This window comes from Lepidochelys kempii, chromosome 16 (assembly GCF_965140265.1).
Source record: "Lepidochelys kempii isolate rLepKem1 chromosome 16, rLepKem1.hap2, whole genome shotgun sequence".
NCBI lineage: Eukaryota > Metazoa > Chordata > Testudines > Cheloniidae > Lepidochelys > Lepidochelys kempii.
In genome coordinates this window covers 23,641,904-23,662,293 of record NC_133271.1, presented here as the reverse complement: position 1 = coordinate 23,662,293, position 20,390 = coordinate 23,641,904, and the positions used below count along the sequence as shown (strand labels likewise).

Below are 20,390 nucleotides of genomic sequence, written 5' to 3'. Positions count from 1 at the left end.
AGTGTACAGAGTTTAAAATCCACACCCTTATTTTCCCTAAATGTGTAAATCCCACTACAGAATGCAACACAAAATATTTCTGCTTTCCTATTTAGACTGCAAACTCTTCAGGGGAGGGGCAGTCTCCTACTATGTGTTTATAAATGATCTGGAAAAAGGGATAAACAGTGAGGTGGCAAAATTTGCAGATGATACAAAACAACTCAAGATGTTTAAGTCCCAGGCAGACTGCGAAGAGGTACAAAAGGATCTCACAACTAAGTGACTGGGCTATAAAATGGCAGATGAAATTCAGTGTTGATAAATGCAAAGTAATACACACTGGAAAACATAATCCTAATTACCCATATACAATGATGGGGTCTAAATTAGCTGTTCCCACTCAGAAAAGAGATCTTGGAGTCATTGTGGATAGTTCTCTGAAAACATCCACTCAGTGTGCCGCGGCAGTCAAAAAAGCGAACAGAATGTTGGGAATCATTAAGAAAGGGACAGATAATAAAGACAGAAAATATCATATTGCCTCTATAGAAATCCATGGTATGCCCACATCTTGAATACTGCGTGCAGAAATAGTCGCCCCATCTCAAAAAAGATATATTGGAATTGGAAAAGGTTGGGAAAAGGGCAACAAAAATTATTAGGGGTATGGAACGGCTTCCGTATGAGGAGAGATTAATAAAACTAGGACTTTTCAGCTTGGAAAAGAGACGACTAAGGGGGGATATGACAGACGTCTATAAAATCATGACTGGTGTGGAGACAGTAAATTAGGAAGAGTTATTTATTCCTTCTCATAATACCAGAACTATGGCTCACCAAATGAAATTAAGAGGCAGCAGGTTTAAAACAAATAAAAGAAAGTATTTTTTAACACAACGCATAGTCAACCTGTGGAACTCTTTGCCAGAGGATGTTGTGAAGGCCAAGACTATAACAGGGTTCAAAAAAGAATTAGATAAATTCATGGAGGATAGGTCCATCAATGGCTATTAGCCAGGATGGGCAGGGATGGTGTCCCTAGCCTCTGTTTGCTAGAAGCTGGGAATGGGCGACAGGCTGGATCACTTGATCATTTGCCTGTTCTGTTCATTCCCTCTGGGGCATCTGGCATTGGCCACTGTAGGCAGACAGGATACTGGGCTAGATGGACCTTTGGTCTGACCCAGTGTGGCTGTTCTTATACAGTGCCTAGCACAACAGGGCCATGATCTCAGTTGCATCCTCAAGGGACTACTGTAATGCATATAAACAACAGTAATCATGGCTGGGATTTTCAAAGAAGTCTAAGTGAGTTAGGGGTCTATGGGATCTGGGCACTCACTCCGTTGGGGTCTAGTGAGAATCACAGCCCATACTAATAATCTCCTGATTTTATCCAAACAGAAAGAAGATCCACTGCAGTCTGGTAAAATGATCTAGTTATGTAAAAGACACACAGTGCTATGATTTATTTTATTTTAAAAATGATCCATAGCAGACTACTACCATCCTTCCAGAGCAACCATCCATTTGGCCTTTCCTTCTGTCAAGGAAAGAGCTGTAGAATACACGTTTAGACTAAAAAAAGAAGGCTGGCATGGAAAAGATATATATTTATTTTACAAATGCATTTATTTCCAAGAAACACAGCACAACCCCCACTGGTAATTTTGGTGAGCTGGGAATTTAGTTTCTAGTGCCTAGGAATTGCTGGGTCTCAAATATATTGGCTTGAAGTATGCAAATATATTGGCTTAGAGTATGTTTGCAGGTGAGAAATCAACCTTGCTAAGGAAGCTTTACATGTCCAGAGGTTTAGAAACAGACTGTCAGTGTTTTATAGTAGGTCTCTTACCCTTTCATTATCAAACACTTTTATACAGCACATAGCTTGCAAAAGTAAAACCTACTGTATGCCTCAGAATCTGCCTGCTTACACAAAGATGTGGACGTGCATATTTTCTTTCCAAGCACAGTTACAATATAAAAGTTGTTTTTTTTAAATAAAGCTTAAATAGTAGGTCATATCTAGAGCTGTAACAGACTAAGTTCTTGCAGAAGCGGAGATATACAGAGAAATAAAATTACTTCTTGCATTTCCAGGAAAGCCTACGCATGACTAGTTCTATACTTACCTTTAAAATGAAGAATAAAAGAATAGTTAAAAAATGAGTGGGACAGACTCTGAGTAAATCTGAAGCAACTGCATTGAGCTCTATAGAATAACTCCCAATTTACAGTGTAGAAGATCAGAGTTTGACCCTTTTCCTCTGTGGGGAAATGGAGAACTAAACATCATCTGTGCTGTCCTAGCGCAGGCGGTAAGATGACTGCTTGATCTTTCCCAGGTGATGGTTAGCTCCTTTCCTCTTACACACATTTGTTGAATATAAGGGTAAGGAGGGGAGAAGAGCAAGTGGCACTGTGGGATTTCTGAACCTTGCAGCTTCTCTCCATGCTCGGTGCACTATATCTATCAATCCACTTTACGATGATCATTTCCAGAGAAATCTGTCAAAGTTTTCAGAATCAATTATGGCATGAAAAATCTGAGATGAAAGAAAGTATTTAGTGTATGGAGGTTACTAAACTTTCACTGAAAGATTTTTCTTATGTACTTTGGGCAGAACCAACCCCCATCGGTTTTTGGCTAAGTTTGAAACTGTAATGAGCCGCTGAGCCTTTATCCAGTCACAGCATTTTAAGGGATAAGCCATCAGAGAGCAAGTCAGATGCCACCAAGGGTAACTTCACTTTAATAAATAAAAAACAATCTCTCTGACAGTGGCTGCCGGTGTTAATCTACTTTTTTCCAGACTGAAAAATGTAAATCGAGCAAAGATGCCCCGAGTCAATTTGCAGCTCTCACTGTGAAAGTAAGTTGGTGTTTTTAAGTCTTGCATAAAATGTTAGCAGATGCAAAATGAATATTCCAGCTACAAAATAAATACTTGTGGTTTTATGCTATTGTACAGTGGGTGCGTTTTATTTCTGCCTTCCAGTGAAGAAAATATATGTCCTTGATCAGAGAGAAACCTGTCCAGCTAATTTTTGAAATTAACATTCCTACTACAGGCTGAGAATAAACGTGTGCTATTCATAACATTGTATCTAAGATATAAAATGGTTAGAAAGAAAGGACAACTGGTTTGGATAGATCGTGCTCACTCACTTTTTCCCTCTGTAACATTTTCCGTCAGAGGAACTCAAAGCACTTGACAGGTATTAATTAATCCTCACAACAACCTGTGAAGTTAGTAAGGACCATTATATCGGATTCACATCACCCGAACAGAGTCACTTCTGGGGTAGAAGACAGCAGTTCATAACGCTATACAGTGGAGGGCATATCCAACTGAAACTGCAATGTGCATTTAGGGAGGTAGACTGTAATTACTCAAATTGGAATTTGGTCTGATCATCAAGGTCAACACACCCCTCTTACATACAGTGCCATGAGATGTTTAATGGCCACTAAAGGACAGGACTACAGTTTTAAGTCTTGCATATTTTATATCCGTCTACAACTCCAATATATCAAACGTAAACAGTACCATCTCCCAGCTTTCTGAATGCCTAGCGAAAATATGTATCCGGATAAACAATAGCTGGATTCGGCTGAACCTCGAGAAGACTGAGAATAATCTGGTGGAAAGAGGGAAATGCTTCTAAAAACCTTGCCTCCTCTCGAACATCCCCCAATATCAAGGGTATCTGTCCTTAGAATCATAGAATCATAGAATATGAGGGTTGGAAGGGACCTCAGGAGGTCATCTAGTCCAACCCCCTGCTCAAAGCAGGACCAATCCCCAATTTTTGTCCCAGATCCCTAAATGGCGCCCTCAAGGATTGAATTTACAAGCCTGGGTTTAGCAGGCCAATGCTCAAACCACTGAGTTATCCCTCCCCCCCGAGCTGTTAAATTGGTTTCCAGCCTTGGGGTCCTACTGCCTTACTGCTTGCAAAAAGGGACCAATTCCATCTGTGACTAGCCAGAAGATTACAGCCTCATCCTTGCCACAGATACACCAAATATGTCACTAGGGATCGATTCTTGCCATTCATATCTAGGGAGAAACCCACAAGCCCAAGAGTATAATTTTTTTACCCACTATTAAAGTTTTTGTTGTTTTAATTATATTTTAAAATGTCTAAATTTGTATTCATTTCTATAAATCCTAATCCCCTGCCCTGTAAATCTTAAAATTTGATAGGTAAAAAAAAGTCTAATTTTTTTCATCTGTGAAGCAAAATTAAAACACAGTTGTAATATAGCCCATACCAATCAGGGAGAATACAAGTTTACGGAATTCAATTAAATGCTAAATTAATTCAATTGAATAACTCCTGCTAATGACACATTCTTCTAACAGTGAATTAAATGAAATTTAAGATGTTCTATCTTTTCCCCCCCACCGATTAGCGATGGGTACATTTGTTCATAGTAATACACAAAAAGGGAAAATTTGCATCCAATATGTATGATTGAAACTAAGGTTCAAGGGAGATAAGGGGTAAATTCTAAAAAGAAAAATGGCTGATCTTCAATCATTCTAATGTAAAAAAGAAATAAAAGTTATTACCTGCAACAAGTTCAAGTTTTTCTCCGGGATCTCCCTCCGAGTAGAGTTTTGGGTGGCACCGATATCCAATTTGACTGATAAGACTTGCTGGGAGAGCAACTAAATCACGTCGAATGAGGACACAGGAACGACTCTCTAGTGGAATCTGCTCTGGCTTCTCTTGAGCCACTTTAAAAAGAATTAACAGGGAGAATCATTAAATGTTTTCAAGGAGCAGGATCCAAATGAACACAGCTAGATTTTGATGATTCAAGATATTTTTCACAACATTGCTCTTGAAAACAGTCATCTACTCAAAAAGCATGATCATTTTATACGTGGAGGCAATGGGCACCGTTATGCTGGAGCCAGGGCTAATATCTGTGATCTTCAGAATGAAGCTTCTCTTGTCCTGAAGTTTAAACCTAAGGCCTTCCTTTTTTCCCCGCTCTCTTTCGGAAAGAAGAGCTCCTACAGGAGCTTTGCCTTGAATGGATTCTGGGAGAGGGATTAATGTAACCTAATAGTGCTTTCATTTATTTTTTTTTAAATGTTAATCATTTAGAAAAATTGCTATTTCTGAACATCTGAGATCACTGTCTAAATGTGGACAAGTATACAGAATCAGCTTTCTAAAGAGAAGACACAAACTATTGTACGCAACTAACCAAAAATAAAATGTTATGCACATCTATTAGAGGTTTCCCAAATAGGTCATAAATTGTCCGATTAGGTTAGTAGCTACTTCCCTATTATAACTTCTTTTCTTTAATCTTCCGCTGCTGAAAAACCTTATATACATGCTGAACTAACAAAAGTTAATCTTAGCAACTCAGTATTATCCGTCAGCACTCACTTTTTCTAAATCAAAATGTGATTCCTAGGTTTCCTTTCCTCTCCCATTCCCACTTCTAAGTGCATAAAATTTATCTCAACGCCACCAAAAAACCCAAGGTTTTATTAAGCTTTCCCAAGGTTTTATTAAGCTTTAGCTTTAAAAAAAAAAAAAACTACACTGAAATACTAGGATATTGCTGTGATTTCCCTTAAAAAATTGCCTTATATAGAATTGATGGGGCCTACCACTGCCTATTAGCAGATGTTAATACTGAAAAGCTAAAACAAATGAGTTTTACTATGAACAAACACTGCACAATGCTAGGTTTTGTGAACATACAGAGGATTAGCTTTCTAAAACGTATTTGTAATGGAAGTCCATTATCATGCTTAAAATTACCTATCACAGCAAACGAGGACTCATACAAGTGTGCATAGGTGCCAACCGCATCATCTACAATATATTTTAGGCAATTATAAAAATACATCCAATTGTATAATGCTCTACACCTTGATCAACAAGTTTTTATAACATATGTCAAACTCTATACATATGATCAGGACTGCTCCTTGAAAAGGATAAATACAGCCTTAGTACAATTGGGTGTAGATTTATGAATTCTAAAAAAAAAAATAGTTAGACAAAAGCATTGGATCAAACATGCAATCACTTAGCCTCTTAAATGTATCTTACTCTCATTATTTTGGTGTTTCCCATTCTTCAGGTAGAATAGCAAATCTGGGGACTTTTGTATAGATGTTGCTACAGTTACCACAACAGAAAGGTCTCTTTTACAAAGAAATTTGTGTTCTAACTAGGACATATCCTGCTACGTTCTATTATTATGTGACAGCACATTATAGGACAAAAAGTTGTAAAAGCCAACAAAATGTAAGGCTATATTGAGTACCAATGTATTGCAATATTATTCTTAGGTGAGAAGCCTTTTAAAATGGAAAGTTTTTGTTTGTATGAGGTGTGTGGTTTTGTTTTAAGAATCATGGCATCAGCAAGTATTTCCTAAAACAAGATCATCTCAATGTACCAGTACACCCAGAACAACAGCCTGGCATTACCCTGAATGGATGAGGAACAAATTGTGGAAGAACAATCCAGATGACATTTTAAAGCATAATTTCTCCTACCAGTATGGCCTGATTATCTATGCAAAGTAGAAGTATTTTGTAATGCTGATGCGCAGCTCGCTTACATAACAAATTTTCAACAACAGAAATAATTCTCTATTTCTAAGCTCCTATAAGGAGAATTTCCAAATATTCAAATGCACTTTTTTAGAATGAAATTGCTCATTCTTGCAGTGGAAGTATCTAAAGGGGCTGGTATCTTGCTGGTGCTTTTGGACATTGAGACGGGAAGGATATTAAACTGAAAAATATTTAAAGTATTTAATTTAAATAAATCAAGAACTGGAGAGCATATTATCCAGCACTAACATTCAGACAAAAGCTACCCTAGTCTCCTTACAGTCCCTTTGGTTTTGCCAAAATTGCTCAGATAAACACATACCAATATCACAACTGCCACTTCAAAAATATATCCTGGGGACCGGTTCGGGGACACTGCTTGCTTTCAGTTCTTCCCATTTAGAGCCCATGAGAGCACATATATACTGTACACCTTTGCATGTCTCCCTATGACAGGGAAGCATTCAGGTATAGCACAAATACCACACACAACATTAGGGGATACGTGGGTCACTTAGGTTAGATGTCTGATGTCCTTAACAGATGCTGTTCAAGAAAAGGACAGCATATGTTTAGGAGTCAACAGATTTCAAAACAGGGCAGCAGATTTTTTTAGTGAAGCCACAATGTTTTTGAAATGCAAGAGCCACAGTAAGGGATAAAGATTAGGCCATATTATTTCATATTGCTTGTGTTAATTGTGGGCAAGCGTGCCAGAGAAAGTGTTCCAGCAGCTTGTCAATTCTTTCTACACAGTCATGGTTTATACTGCTGAGCAAAGGCGTGAAGTACCAAAACACAAAACCAAAATTCCCTGCACTATTTGTTCAAAGCTGCAATTTTAATTTTAATTAATGGCTTTGAGTGAAAAATGTAAAAACTATTTATTTCCACTTTAAAAAATGGTAGATTGTAAGCTGTTAAAAGGGTCAGAACAAAAAGTTGTGCATAGTGGCATTAATTTTCACAAGGGCTTTTAAAATGATTCCATGTTAGTGTCTTTATAAAAAATAAAATTAAAGTAAGGTTAAAAAGCTGGTGTAACTGCAGAGAAAGTATCCTTGAACAGTTGCAGCCAACAGAGCAAAAACAGAAACATTTCACAACAGAAACTGTGGTTTCTCTCATACATCTAAATACTCATATATTCTAAACAAAAACATTTAGACAGAGATTGTGGTTAATTACTATTTTTCATAATCACATAGATGTGATTTTAATTTATCTTGTTAGATAAAGTTTGTTAACAGCTTTAAAAGTAGGCAGAGCTAAAAAATGATCCCCCCATAAATGAATTAAGAAACAATAATTATTTGCACGTATAGAATGCTTTTCATCCATATATTTCAAAGCATTTTACAAAGGTTGGTTACATGGAAAACTGAGGCATACGATGGTTAAGTGACTTTCCTAAAGTCATACAACAAGTTTGGGAATAGAACCAAGCCCTTGTTCTCCCGCTCTTATATTTTGTACATTGCACCATTAGCTTTTATGCATTTCTTTTTCAAACTATTATTGTAATTGCAGGAAGTCAAACAATATACACAACACTCAGACCAGCAAACAAACTGCACCAGATGACAGACAGTGGATTGTAAATTTCTGTGCACGTCACACAGAGTGACTCTGAAGGTACATCAATTTTTGGGCCAGCCAGTCTTGATACTGCAATAATAAATAATGCAAAGAAAGCAACATAACGCAGTCAAGTGACTGTACTGCCCTGGTATTTGGTAACTTCCTAAAGTAACTAATTCCAGCTGAAGCTGGTGTCAAGTTCCATTTCCTGAAATCCTGCTACTTGCTCTGAAAAACAACTTTAATAGTACAGACAACACTGACCTACCCAAATTGTGTTTTTGGAGATACATGCACACACAATATTGGGAAACGTCAGTGACGTTTTGGCAGAAAAAAATATTCTTCTGATTTATTTTGAAGTGCCCTGTGTTTAAACATAGGAACCAACAACAAGGTCATAGCATTCTCTTTTCTGAAGCTAAACATCGCATGTGACCTCAGCCAAATTTGTGCTAGAAAAAAACCCCACACAGTACAATCCAGATTAATCCGTTCTAATATAATTAAATACTGTTTCGCTTGCTTATTGCCTCTGTCTATAAAAATTCTCATTTATATATGGACACTTACCTCATTGGTGGATTTTGTTTTGGTTAAAGAATTAGTACAACTCAAACAAGATTAAACAAACTTTACCAAAGATTTAGGTCTTTTTAACGCTACTTCAATTCAACATATATTAAATTACTGCACACAGAACTTTAGCATAAAAAAAAACCAGGGTACAAAACACTTCGGGGTCCCATGTTTTCAAAGAAAGCAAGTCTGTTTGGCCTTTATGCTCTACAGAACAGGATAGTATTCACTTCTAATTAATTTGTATCTTCAGAGGGCAGCTGCTCCTCTTCCTTTGAATGAAATGGCAAACAATGTGAAGTATTGTCTCACATAGTTTTGTACTAGACTAAGAAAGCAGCTTACCAGCTAACGCAGAGGAAAAGAAGAAATAATTAAAAAGGCAGTAGGAGCTATGCGGCTGCACCCATGTATTTTATTTACACACACACACACACACACGTATTTGGGTCTGAAACTTGGAAGGGTTTCATAACAAGCAACAACTGACCTACAAGAGGACACATCCAGGACTGGAGTATGGAAGACTACCTCAGAGCTACCTGGTTAGGTGAAAACTTCGTGCCAAATCGTGGGAAGTGCTGAAATTAATAGAAATTACTGGCACTCAACAACTTGTGGCATTGGACCCTTCCAGCATCTGCTTGGTGGTGCTGAGTGCCTTTGATCCACACGCTCTTAAGATGCGCTCTGCTTTGCAGAGGTCAGTTACATGAGGTCCTCCATTTCTAAGTATCACTGTTTTAGTTGACAATGGGCTGTTACAAACCATTAGATCTTAAGAAGTATTTTATTATTACCTTTTACTACACAGTTGTAAGAAGCAATAATCCGACTGGCTATACATTTGTAAATATTATGCGTATGATGTTAAAAAAAAACTAATACAAATTAATTTGTGTACATATAAAAACCTTAAAAAAAGTAGAAGTTATCAGCAAAAATGAAATTCTGATTACCTAGACAATGAAGAACAGGTTAACTGGCAGGGCTGACAAGAAAGGTAAAAGGGGGACAATTGTACCTGAACCCCAAGCTCAGCCCCCTTCCCATGTCTGTAACTGGGTGAAAAGGGAGGGGCTGCAGCCCCAGCAAACAATGTACCAGGGCCTCAAATTTCTCTTGACAGGCTGTTAATGGGGCTCGTGGACACGCATCAGTTCAGAAAGAATGACAGTAATATGTCAGTGGCCAACATTTTCACACTGGGGTGCCCAAATCATGCAGTTAGGTGCTTACTTGGGTACCTAAATAGGTGACCTCATTTTCAGAGGTGCTGAGCACCCAGGTCTCCCAATGATTTTAATGAGCATTGCGAGTGCCCAGCACCTCTGAATATCAGTGCCAAGATTTTGATATCTAATTTCAGGCATCCAAATTTGAAACTGTTGACTGTACTCCCTAAAGGCCAGTTGCTTTAATATCTTCTTGGCTCTTGCCAACTCAAAGAGCAGAAATACCAATTCCCCCTTGGAAGTTCACAATTCCAGAGGTTTTCATTTGGATTCTCTTCTTATTCTTCTCATTCACTATTCTACAGGGTAGGGAAGTATTATTGTTCCTATGTTACAGACAGAGAAAAGAGAGAGCAGCTGAAGTTACTTGACCCTGGTCACACAGGAAGTGTGAACCCAGAAGTCTTGGGTCCTAGTCCATTGCCTTATCCACAAAATTACCCTCTTCTCAACTATCATGGATGACTGGAGTTTGGAAGCATACACCTAATTGCCCTCCCTTTCCCAAAGAGTCAGACTTTTCCTTTCAAACAAAGAGTTTACAAGAATCCTTATCTCACACTTGGTAGGGAGCGGACATGAAAACAGAACCCAGCATCTGCAGCTATTTTCACAGATTCTTAGTAGATTTACTGGCAAATGGTATGTATGTTTACAGAAAAATACACACACGCATGCGTGCACACAAGAAGAAAAAATGGTAATATAGTCCACCATTGAACTATACATATTTTACTAATAGTGCTATTTGCAACAGTATACTCAAATGTAGAGATATGATGCGTGTCCTATTTATACACAGAATTAATCTGGAAGTGCAGGAACAATATTACTGGTTTATAAATGCCCACATCTTGCCTTTGTTTCACATCTCAGTCAGGAGTGAAACATCTGCCAGTCTAAAATTAAACATCTGTGTTTTACTGTGAAGAAACAGGGACTAGAAATGTAATGCCAAAAAAGGTCTGAAGCAGAGTGACACCCATGTGGATCTTAAGTTTCCTTACGCTGCTGGGTCTTTAATAAGAAAGAGAATTTCTTGCTTGCAAGTTGTTTTCTGTGGTTGATATAAGTTCAGAACAATTCACATTGATTAGACAGGAGGCAGCCAATGAAGCTAAAGATTTCCCCTCTAGTCAGCATTATACCTTCCCCCTTTTTCCCTCGCAGCCATTAGAGGATTCCCACTTTTACAATAAGAAGCAGATAAGACCAGCTCTGTCTGATGAGTGTGACGCTCTGTTCATTTCAGACACATTTTTCTCCATTTCCTCTATGTTTGTACCTAGTTTGGCGTTCTTTTATATTTCCTGGAAAATATATTCATTCTTGGCTTCTATTGACGGCCTCCTGCCTGATCCTAAGGATCAGACTACTCATTGATCTGTATCAGAGGCAACTGACTCAAAGAACCATGACTGCAGTTAAAACAAGCAGTTTTAAAAAGATTGCAATTATTTGGTTTCAAGATGTTCACGGGATCATTGCTACTGGCTGTGGTTTAAATTGTAACATATCTTTTCTAAGCTTGGTCTGGGATCATCTTCATACAATATGCCATGTATCCTCTCACTAAAGATTTTGGATTGTTTCTTGCCCTCTTTACTTACTGTCAAGAAATCAGAGAGCCAGGAGAGAAAACTATTCTCTTAGCTAATTACTGCAATTGTATCCTATAACAGCTATTTTAGATGAATTTTTAATGAAAATGTCCATGTGTCAGTTTGGTATTTCATAACTTTCAGGTCCAGCCTTTATACTCCAGCAATTTGTTGCATGAGGATTTAAAGACACTTGGTGCAATTTCACTTGTGCCTGTTGAAACGGAATAAAATCAAATACACCTGCTAAATAGTAAGGTGACTGAAAAGAATATGGTTTGATATTGAAAGATGATGAGCATCTGCAAGTTCCACTGAAATCCTTTCAGGATCAGGCCCATGGTGCTACAGGTAAAGCGATAAGTACTCTGCTTTTGTTTAATATCCTACCTAGCTGCATACTTCTCAGATCAAATACTAGAGCCCATATGAAGACCAACTAGTTTCTTTAAGGCCTAAATGTTCTCCAAGTCTAGACCTATTTACAGAATAAAGAGCCACCATATGGAAATGCTATTAATGCACACACAAAAGTTATGCAAATCCTGATGATGATGATACTAATATCATCCAAAGCCAAAAGCACACACACAATCCTAACATCCTCTGACTCTATACTGAAACGTGATGTGAGGAATGGCCAGTTTCTGAAGTCTGGTCTGATCCATAATGGCAATTCCCATATTTCCCTCCGTAAATTAGGGACTTCTTTCACGACAGCTAAACTTAATTCTTACATCTGCAATGTGTTTTAGAAGGGGAGTTAGCCTTCCCCTGGATTTATTTTCAGTTTCTTTTGCACTTCAGTATTCCTTATGGTTCACCACACCGTGCCATTGTTTTCTAAGTCAGCTACTTAATGACGCTTAAGCTTTACTCTGACTTTCTACCATCAAAGCCCTTTGCCAAGGTCATGAATTTCTTTGGTTTGTGCCAAGTTTCAGAGATTTAGTCTGGTTTTTCAGAAAGGCTTTTATATAGGAGAAAACAAAAATAAATAAGAATCTACAACACCCAAATGCTTTCAGAACAGACCTAATGAACAATGGCCTGGACCATCCTACAAGCCTTCAGCGCTGACATTCAGCACCTTGCAGAACCAGGCCCCGACATGGAGATGGAAGACGACAGAGGACACTGAACAAAAACTTGAGTTTCAGCTTAAAATGTCGCCTTACAATGAACCAGACAAACGTCCCTAACAATGGATACCTGGCACCATTCTGAATGACACTAAGCTGTGCAAGGAGAGAAATAAAAAAGGGGGAGGAGGGAAGCTTCCCATGAGATTCAATGCATGATCTGGCTGTGTGCTCTTTTTTGGCTTTGTTTTTGTTTTGACTCAAAAGGCTCTCAGAAACTTTGGCAATCACTATTTTACACTGTTTCCCTGTCTTTTGTGAGATTGTCAAGATCTACGTGGCAGGAGCAGGATTAGCTTTTCCTTGCTCTTCCATGTTGTAGGGTTTTTTGTTCTGTGTCTTTTGAAGGAAGGGTTTATTCAGAGTCATGAAAACACAGTGAGAGTTACACAAGTCCATACTAGGATGGATTAGCCTCGATTTTCATTTTCTTTTTTAAATCTTTCCCCCTTTCATCCCCAGATTTTGGGGAACCCTGAGACTATGCCTGTGGTTAAAACAGAAAACCCTTTTTCAATGTGCTTGTGCAGGAGAGACATGTTTTAGCTAGAACTGTATAGATTATAACCCTGGGGGAGGGGGCGTTCGTTGGCTGGCCCTTCAAGTTGGACAGAATGGTGACACAATGCGAGCTCCTACTTGGTGCGAGCTCCGTCATTTCCCTTACCTCCCCAAACAACTACCCATGGCTATGCCTCACCCAGCAATTCAGAAGCCTACTCACAATCTGCATAGGGAGAAAGAAAATATTACTCTTCTTCTGGATCATCAGATCCAACCTAAAGGCTGGACAACTGAAAAATTATCAAAGCCACCAAGTCAGCTGTTCACATTTTCAATTTTCTGAGTGGAGCAGCTCTGTTTTAATCTTACACAGTAATAAGAGTTATATGCAATAGCCTGCTTGCTTAGTAGTCGCATACCATACCATCCTATAGTTTTTCCTATGATAGTCTTCTATGTTTCTATTGAATTTGTTCTGTTCTGCTATTATATAAATAGGCCCCATGGCTGAGAAAGAAAATATTGTATACAAGGGTATAATCCCGTTTCTCTAAAGAACAATGTTAGAAATGCTCAACACTGTGAAGACAAACACTACTCAGTCATAATGCTCTGCAGTGTGGGGGGAAAACAAATATCCATGCAAACAGCCTCAGCTCTGTCCAGTTAGATGGACATTTTAAAACACATCCTATGCATCACACTCCATCCCACCAACTAGCTAGCCAGGCAAGGACTTTATAGTAATCAAGCACCATTCCCTAGAATAGTCTACTCCTTTCTGAAAGTTTACTGTCAGTATGAGGAATTTGGACTCTTTCCTCAGAAACAGCAACTGAAAAAGCAGACCGCTTTTTAGAGACCGTTCTAATATTTAAAAAAAAAAAAACCCTCAAAATTTGCCATTAGCAGTATTTGCTGTGAGAATGGAAAGGCTAGTTTAAACACGACAGTTTCCCTTGCCCCTCCAGTAAAACACATGGCAATGATTTCTTCTCCTCTATCTACTTACAGACTTGTACAGAAAGGACATTACTGTTCAAACAGAAGTTTGGGGTTCTGTTTTTATGGAGAGGGTTGGAAAGCCACACATGGGAGTGTCTTGGTGTTGAGAATTACCACCACCATGAATTACATACCTGGATCAAACAGAGGTTGTTAATGCAACATTTTCTACCCATCTCTAAAAATAAAATGGGTCCAAGGAAAGAAAGCCAACTTTTCAGCATATGTGAGGGAGTTAATATTTTCAAATTAGTCATTTCTGATCCAGCAATTACAACGGGAAATAGTAACAGTGAAAACTAAGCACAGACTAAAGAAAATTCTGCGTTGCCAGCTTGACAAATCTTAAGAAAACCATGAAATATGTTTCCACCCAGGAACTGAATACAAATCAAAGCTGCATTCTCAAACACCTGCAGCACCAATTAAGAGTCCACTGTGTTCATCCAGGAGCCTCTTTTTGGAATGCAGAAAGAACATACACCTCCTCATATATGTTCTTTTGAAATGCCTCTCATTGAGAAATACTAGCTGTTGAGATTAGATTCCCCAAGTGTTTGCTACCACATAGCCTCTACCCTCGTCTCTAGCCCTCCAAAAAAGCCAAAACACGACAGGCACCAGAGACATTTCCAAACGTCAGTTCAAAATCTTGAAGATGAACAAGGCCAAAACGGTTCTTTTTCAGAAAAGTTTATCGCTTGCAAGGGAAGCGGAAAAGAAAATGTCCCCTCATATACTCATACTGAAAAATCAAAACACCTGTGTGTCCTTGGTGGAAGAACCCAGCAGTTCCTTGTCTAGCAATTCATTGCTGGAGCAATCTTCTCCTTTAGCTAATGCTTTCACAGTGCAGTACTACCACGTGATGAGTTAGGTTAATGAGGACTTAACTAGTCCTATCAATTATTTCTGAAGGGAAAAAGGGAACTTACCTGACAGCGTACAAGATAAAAATAAGGACATATATGTTAGGGATGGGGGAGAAAGGTTTGTTTAAATTCTTTCTGATATACCAGAAATCTGATTTATTTGAAGTATTTGGATGGAGAGAGCAAGACATACACTGTAATTGATTTTTGTAAAAAAGGGAGGGAGTAGTGGGGAAATAAATGGATGAGGTGATTTGCAATTGGATACAAAGCCTTTCACCTTCAGATTGCCTGTTCTAATCCAAACCGAGATGGGTAGTGGCTGAGGTAGCTCTTGGATGACCTACTGTATGTGAAATTAGTTGGCACTCTCAGTTCAGCAGTTAATGGATAGGTGTCCATGTTGCAAAAACACAAAACAAATGGAGTCCGTGGCTGAGACTGCCAACAGGAGGCGGCTAAGGATTAAATAGACTATGGTCACTGCACTGCACTCTCACCCCTACATGTGGTCTCTCCAGTTCCGAGAAGCGGCACAGTAGTGGAGTGGTGGTGAAGTTTGTACTGTCCTATGCCCATGCTGTACCTGTTCTGTGGACAGAGAATTCAAGTTTCCTGGGCTGTCAGGCCAGCAATTTTCAACAGCATTAAATTCACAAACACAAATCTTCATGTGTAAACAAACAGGATATAGAAAAACCTGATGAAAAGTCCAAAAAATATATTCTAGACAAAGGAGAAAAGATTTAAGAGGAAGAGAAAAACAAAGGGGTTAGAGAAAGGGAAGGTTTTGGTTTATTACCTGAATATCCTCCTGAGGATTTGATATACATCTGCCCATACTGTTCTTCTACCATGGTATCATAAGCCTCATCATCTTCCTCATCCTCCTCATTGTGGTAGGAAGTGGGACTATCAGTAGTTGGAATGCTGCTGGCTCCTGGGCTCGTCCGCTCCCCCTGGGAGTACTGCACTTGCTGTATGTTTGGGATGAGAGTAGCTAAACTGGGCATTCCATAGTATGAAACACGAGACAACTTTAGCGGAGCAGCATTAGAAACGCTCCCTCCTGTACTATCCCGAGTGCTGGCTTCCAAGGGTCGCTTGGCAGGAAGGCCTGACACAGCTGTGGGTTGCAGCTCGAGATTTTCGTGTTTCACCCGGGTCAGGAGCGGGATGGGCATGGAAGGGGACATGACGTAGGGCACAGAAGCAGACTGCAATTGGTTACAAGGGCTCTGAGGTTCCGAACTAGGATCTTCGATCATGGTGGTTTGAGAGTCACAGTGGGGAGAACTCACTTTGAACATCAAGTCTGTCCCTTTTTCTACGATATGTTGGATCTGTAGGAAACCTGCAGTGTACATCACTACCAGCTGTTCACTCGCAGCCATTGTGAGTTTCCCAGTGTAACAAAATGAAAGGATTTGCTGGAAGCAGGCTGGTGGCACGGTACCTGGGAGCTCAAATGCACTTTTGCTGTTCCCGCTAAACAAGTCTCTGAAGTACAGGCTGCTGGCTGCTAACACCGCACGATGTGCCTTGAAGGCTTGGCCCTTGACAACTATGGACACATCACAGTAAAGCCCCAGCAGCCTCTGCTCATTCAGGCAGCCCAAGACGGTGTTCCCAAAGTTGGGAATTTCTATGTGCAACATCTGTGACATGGCTCAGGATTAGTTGGAGCTCCTTAGACATGCAATGCAGAAGTATCCAAAGTAGGGCACATCTGAAAAATGAAGAAGGCAGGGAGAAAGAAACAGCATTTTTAGACAGTTCTCTGCAACAAATAAAAACAAAATCAAACAACCTAACATGACTCAAAACTAAACCCTAAGGGCTGATGTATAACACCAAGTGTTTATAAAATTACTTAATGCATTTTAAAAATTTTTTTTAAAAAAACGTATTTAAATATTCAAATATTCTCAAAAAAATTTTTTTAATTATCATTGGTTCTTTCCTCTGGAGTTTAAAGTAAACAGGATAATATGGATGGTAACAGAGTGGGAATGAATAGTAAGGTAGCCCTATTAATATTCAACAGACCTTTGGAAATGGATAAAAAAAACCTGCTGAAACTCGAGATGAAATAGTTACAAAATGATGTGCCATTTTGTCTGAAATAAATATAGCATTCTATCGAAGCAGTTACTGTAACAAAACCCTATTTTAATGATCCTAGATGATGCCCCTACACTTGTTTTAAAAAAGAAACTATTCAGAGTCAAACTACTTTTAAGTGGAATTATAAGAGCCATTTATTTTAAATGAATCAAAATTAAGACAGGTAATTGAGCCCAAACAAACAAAACCAAGGTACTGCAGTAAACTTAACATCAAGTCATTTGTTTTTAATTGTAAATACAGACTAGGGCAAGAGAGTGTCCACATACGTCCCCCTGTGGCAAGTGCCCTATGTTCTGTTCCTGGTCATATTAAAAAGGGATTCTATAGGTGACATAGTGCAAGCCTAATCCAAGGCAAGACACGCACCCCATAATAGGAACAACCCCATCTTCTGAAATCAGAAACAGTACTATCAAGAACGCCTCTGAACAATCTCAAATGAAAAAAATACAACTACAGTCTATACGGCTTTCGACTTTGCATCAAACAACAGCACAGAGTGTACTGTTTTAGGACATTGGCACCTTTTGGGGATGAGAATAATTTCTCCTTTTCTGTACAGAAAGAGGCAAGCTCTGAAACAAGCCCATAGGAGCAGTAAAATTAAATTAGGTAATTTTAGTGCATAAAACTCCAGAAAAGCCAGTCAGTGCTTATTAGCCCAAATAAAGGCTACACCCCAAGAATCTCCTGCCCACCATCACCCAACCCTCCCCCCCTTAAGAGAACAGAAGATTTCAAATTATGTTTGCACTTGACGGTACTGAGTAAACTATGTTTAACTAGTACCAAATCCTCATGACAATGGCATAAAAAGAAATTTACCTGAAATTTTTTTTTAAATCTCTTCTGAAAAGAAAAATAACCTACAAAGAACTTCTCTGTTCACACTGTTGGAAAAAAGTCCTATCTGCAAAGCCACTGAGGAACAGGAAGAAAAGAGAACACGCACAAAGCCAATTTAATTGTATCTGCATGGTTTAAGAGAGAATTCTTCAAAGCAAGGAACTTCTATGCCCCCTCATCTGATACCATGCGAACATACCTTAAACAACGAATGATCCAAGGTACTGCTGCTCAATGAAGGATCTCTTAAGTCCCTTTTTATCGCCTCCGTCTGCTACACTAACTGCAGCAACCAAGATCGTTCAGGGGGTGGGGGGGAGAAAATAGTATCAAAACCTCCGTTTGTATCTGCTGTAGCTCAAGCTTTTACCAAGTCAAATCTCGACGGCAGTGCATAGCATCTAAATGAATAGGCCGGATGCAGATTAACATTCAGGCTGCTCTCTGCAATGAATAGAGCCCTTTGATTAGGGACCTGAAGTAAATGCCAGTTTCAAACCGAAGCTTTAAAAACAGAGAAATATCAGTGCCAGAGGAATGCTCTCAGTGTTGGTACAAGACAGACTTTTGATGAGTCACTGCAATGCAAACAAAGATGGCAGAAACCCTGTACTGTATGCTGATGAAATGCTTAGTGGTGCCACAGCAACTGAGACAGGTTTTAAATTTATAGTGCAGTTTTGCATATGAATTACGCTGTAAACTGCCTCCTCTGCCATCCAGTCCATCCAGAGAGTCCAAGCATCTCAACTATTCCAAACAGGCTGCGGAGCTGGCACTGCTGCTGTTTAACTCCTCCAGCGTGAGGACGAAATTAGTCAAAGGAAGCACATCTGCTCCAGAAAAAAAACTACCCATCCCGACAAGGCGGCTCCTCGTTTCTTCCCGCTGGCTCAAATCTCTCTGCCCCACCACCACAGATGAAAGGTTTAAAACCTATACAATAATCACCCTACAACAAGCATCCAAAAATGTATATTTGGGGGTGCCCAAATCAGTACTAAATAAAGATGCTCCAGAGTCCTAAGTGCATATGGGGCAACGTTCATGGCCCCCTCCCCCTTCCTTAACACACAAGAAAGCTTTTCAAACACAGGAAAACATTTACCCCTTGGGAACCCTTCTCAGTCTGTGGCTGCATCCACTAAAAGCAAATCCATTTGCTTAAGTAATGAAATCCTAGTCACATTGTCTCCCAGATTCAGATTTTAAATTACCTTAACATTTATTGAGCATGCTGGTGCTTTTTCTGGGAAAGAGGGTGGGGTCTGGCTTTTCTTACTTGTTCCCTGCACAGACCATTTTTTATTTCAATTAATGCTCTGTGGCTGGTTCCAATTCCTCTGCTCATATGGTGTCATAGATAAAATTCAAAACTTAAAAAAAATAAAGATTAAATCAGGCCACCTTTTGTCAAAAGTAGCTATAAATAATGCAAATATGTGGGGTCTCCGCACTCACTTCTTATTTAGCGTGTGCATGCCTGGTTTTTACTGTTCATATGTATATTTGGTGCACGAAATTCAACTGTGCAGAATCAAAGCAAAACACTGCCACTTTTGAGATTACAGGGGTTGGAAGCAAGCCTGGCTTTTCTTTTCCTTCCAGCAAAAGACACTAACACATTTACAGGACTAGCGACCTCATAACAATACTTGGCAGTCCTCTAGTCTAAACCTTCCAACCAAGGATCTCAGAGCGCATTGAGAAGACATTAACAATTTAATCCGAACACATCATGAGGCAAGTTTTCCCTATTTTGCTGATGAGGAAACTAAGGCACAGAGTGGTGCCCAAGGTCACACAACAATTCTGTGCACAGCTGGGAGCAGACACCACACCTCCTGGCTCCTAGTCCCATGCGCTAACCACACTGTCCCCATCTTGCCTTCCAAGAATTGTCCATCGCTTTAAAAGTAAAACAATCATACCTGAAAAAATGGAGATTTTCCCCATACCAGTTATTCTCTCTAAATTACTGATTGTATTTCAGGTTCTCTTTTGTCATCACCTCTACTGGGACTAAAGGAGAAGAGGAAACGCTTGGGATCATGGTCTCACAAGAGATTTCATTACTATACAGCAACCTTAACCCAGGGAAGCAAAACAGCTGCTCTTGATGTTGTTGCCCACTTGCTAGAAGAAACCTGAGCAGAATTACATCGCAGTGGATGGTATCAAACCCAGGGTCCTCATGCAATGGAAAACGAAAAGCAAAAAAGTTTACCACTCAACCTTCTAGGAAGGAAGCCACTGCTATATGGAAAGCCAATCCTGGGTCAAAAATGATCTCTCTTTTCTTATAGTA

General features: G+C 39.3%; 1 protein-coding gene across 4 annotated transcripts in view; it reads right to left on the bottom strand.

Annotated features, from left to right (window-relative positions):
• Nucleotides 1-20,390, bottom strand: part of NACC2 (NACC family member 2) — a 79,598-nt gene that overhangs the window by 5,007 nt on the left and 54,201 nt on the right. For 3 of the 4 annotated variants that reach the window (XM_073314929.1, XM_073314927.1, XM_073314928.1), the window contains 2 exons: nt 15,909-16,835; nt 4,566-4,733 (listed from right to left, as the gene is read on the bottom strand). In XM_073314929.1, the coding sequence (XP_073171030.1) occupies nt 4,566-4,733; nt 15,909-16,773 (1,033 nt within the window). In that variant the 5' untranslated portion in view covers nt 16,774-16,835. Of the gene's footprint in view, nt 1-4,565; nt 4,734-15,908; nt 16,836-18,281; nt 18,477-20,390 lie in introns of those variants that run through there. The other variant, XM_073314930.1, reaches the window with a different exon arrangement.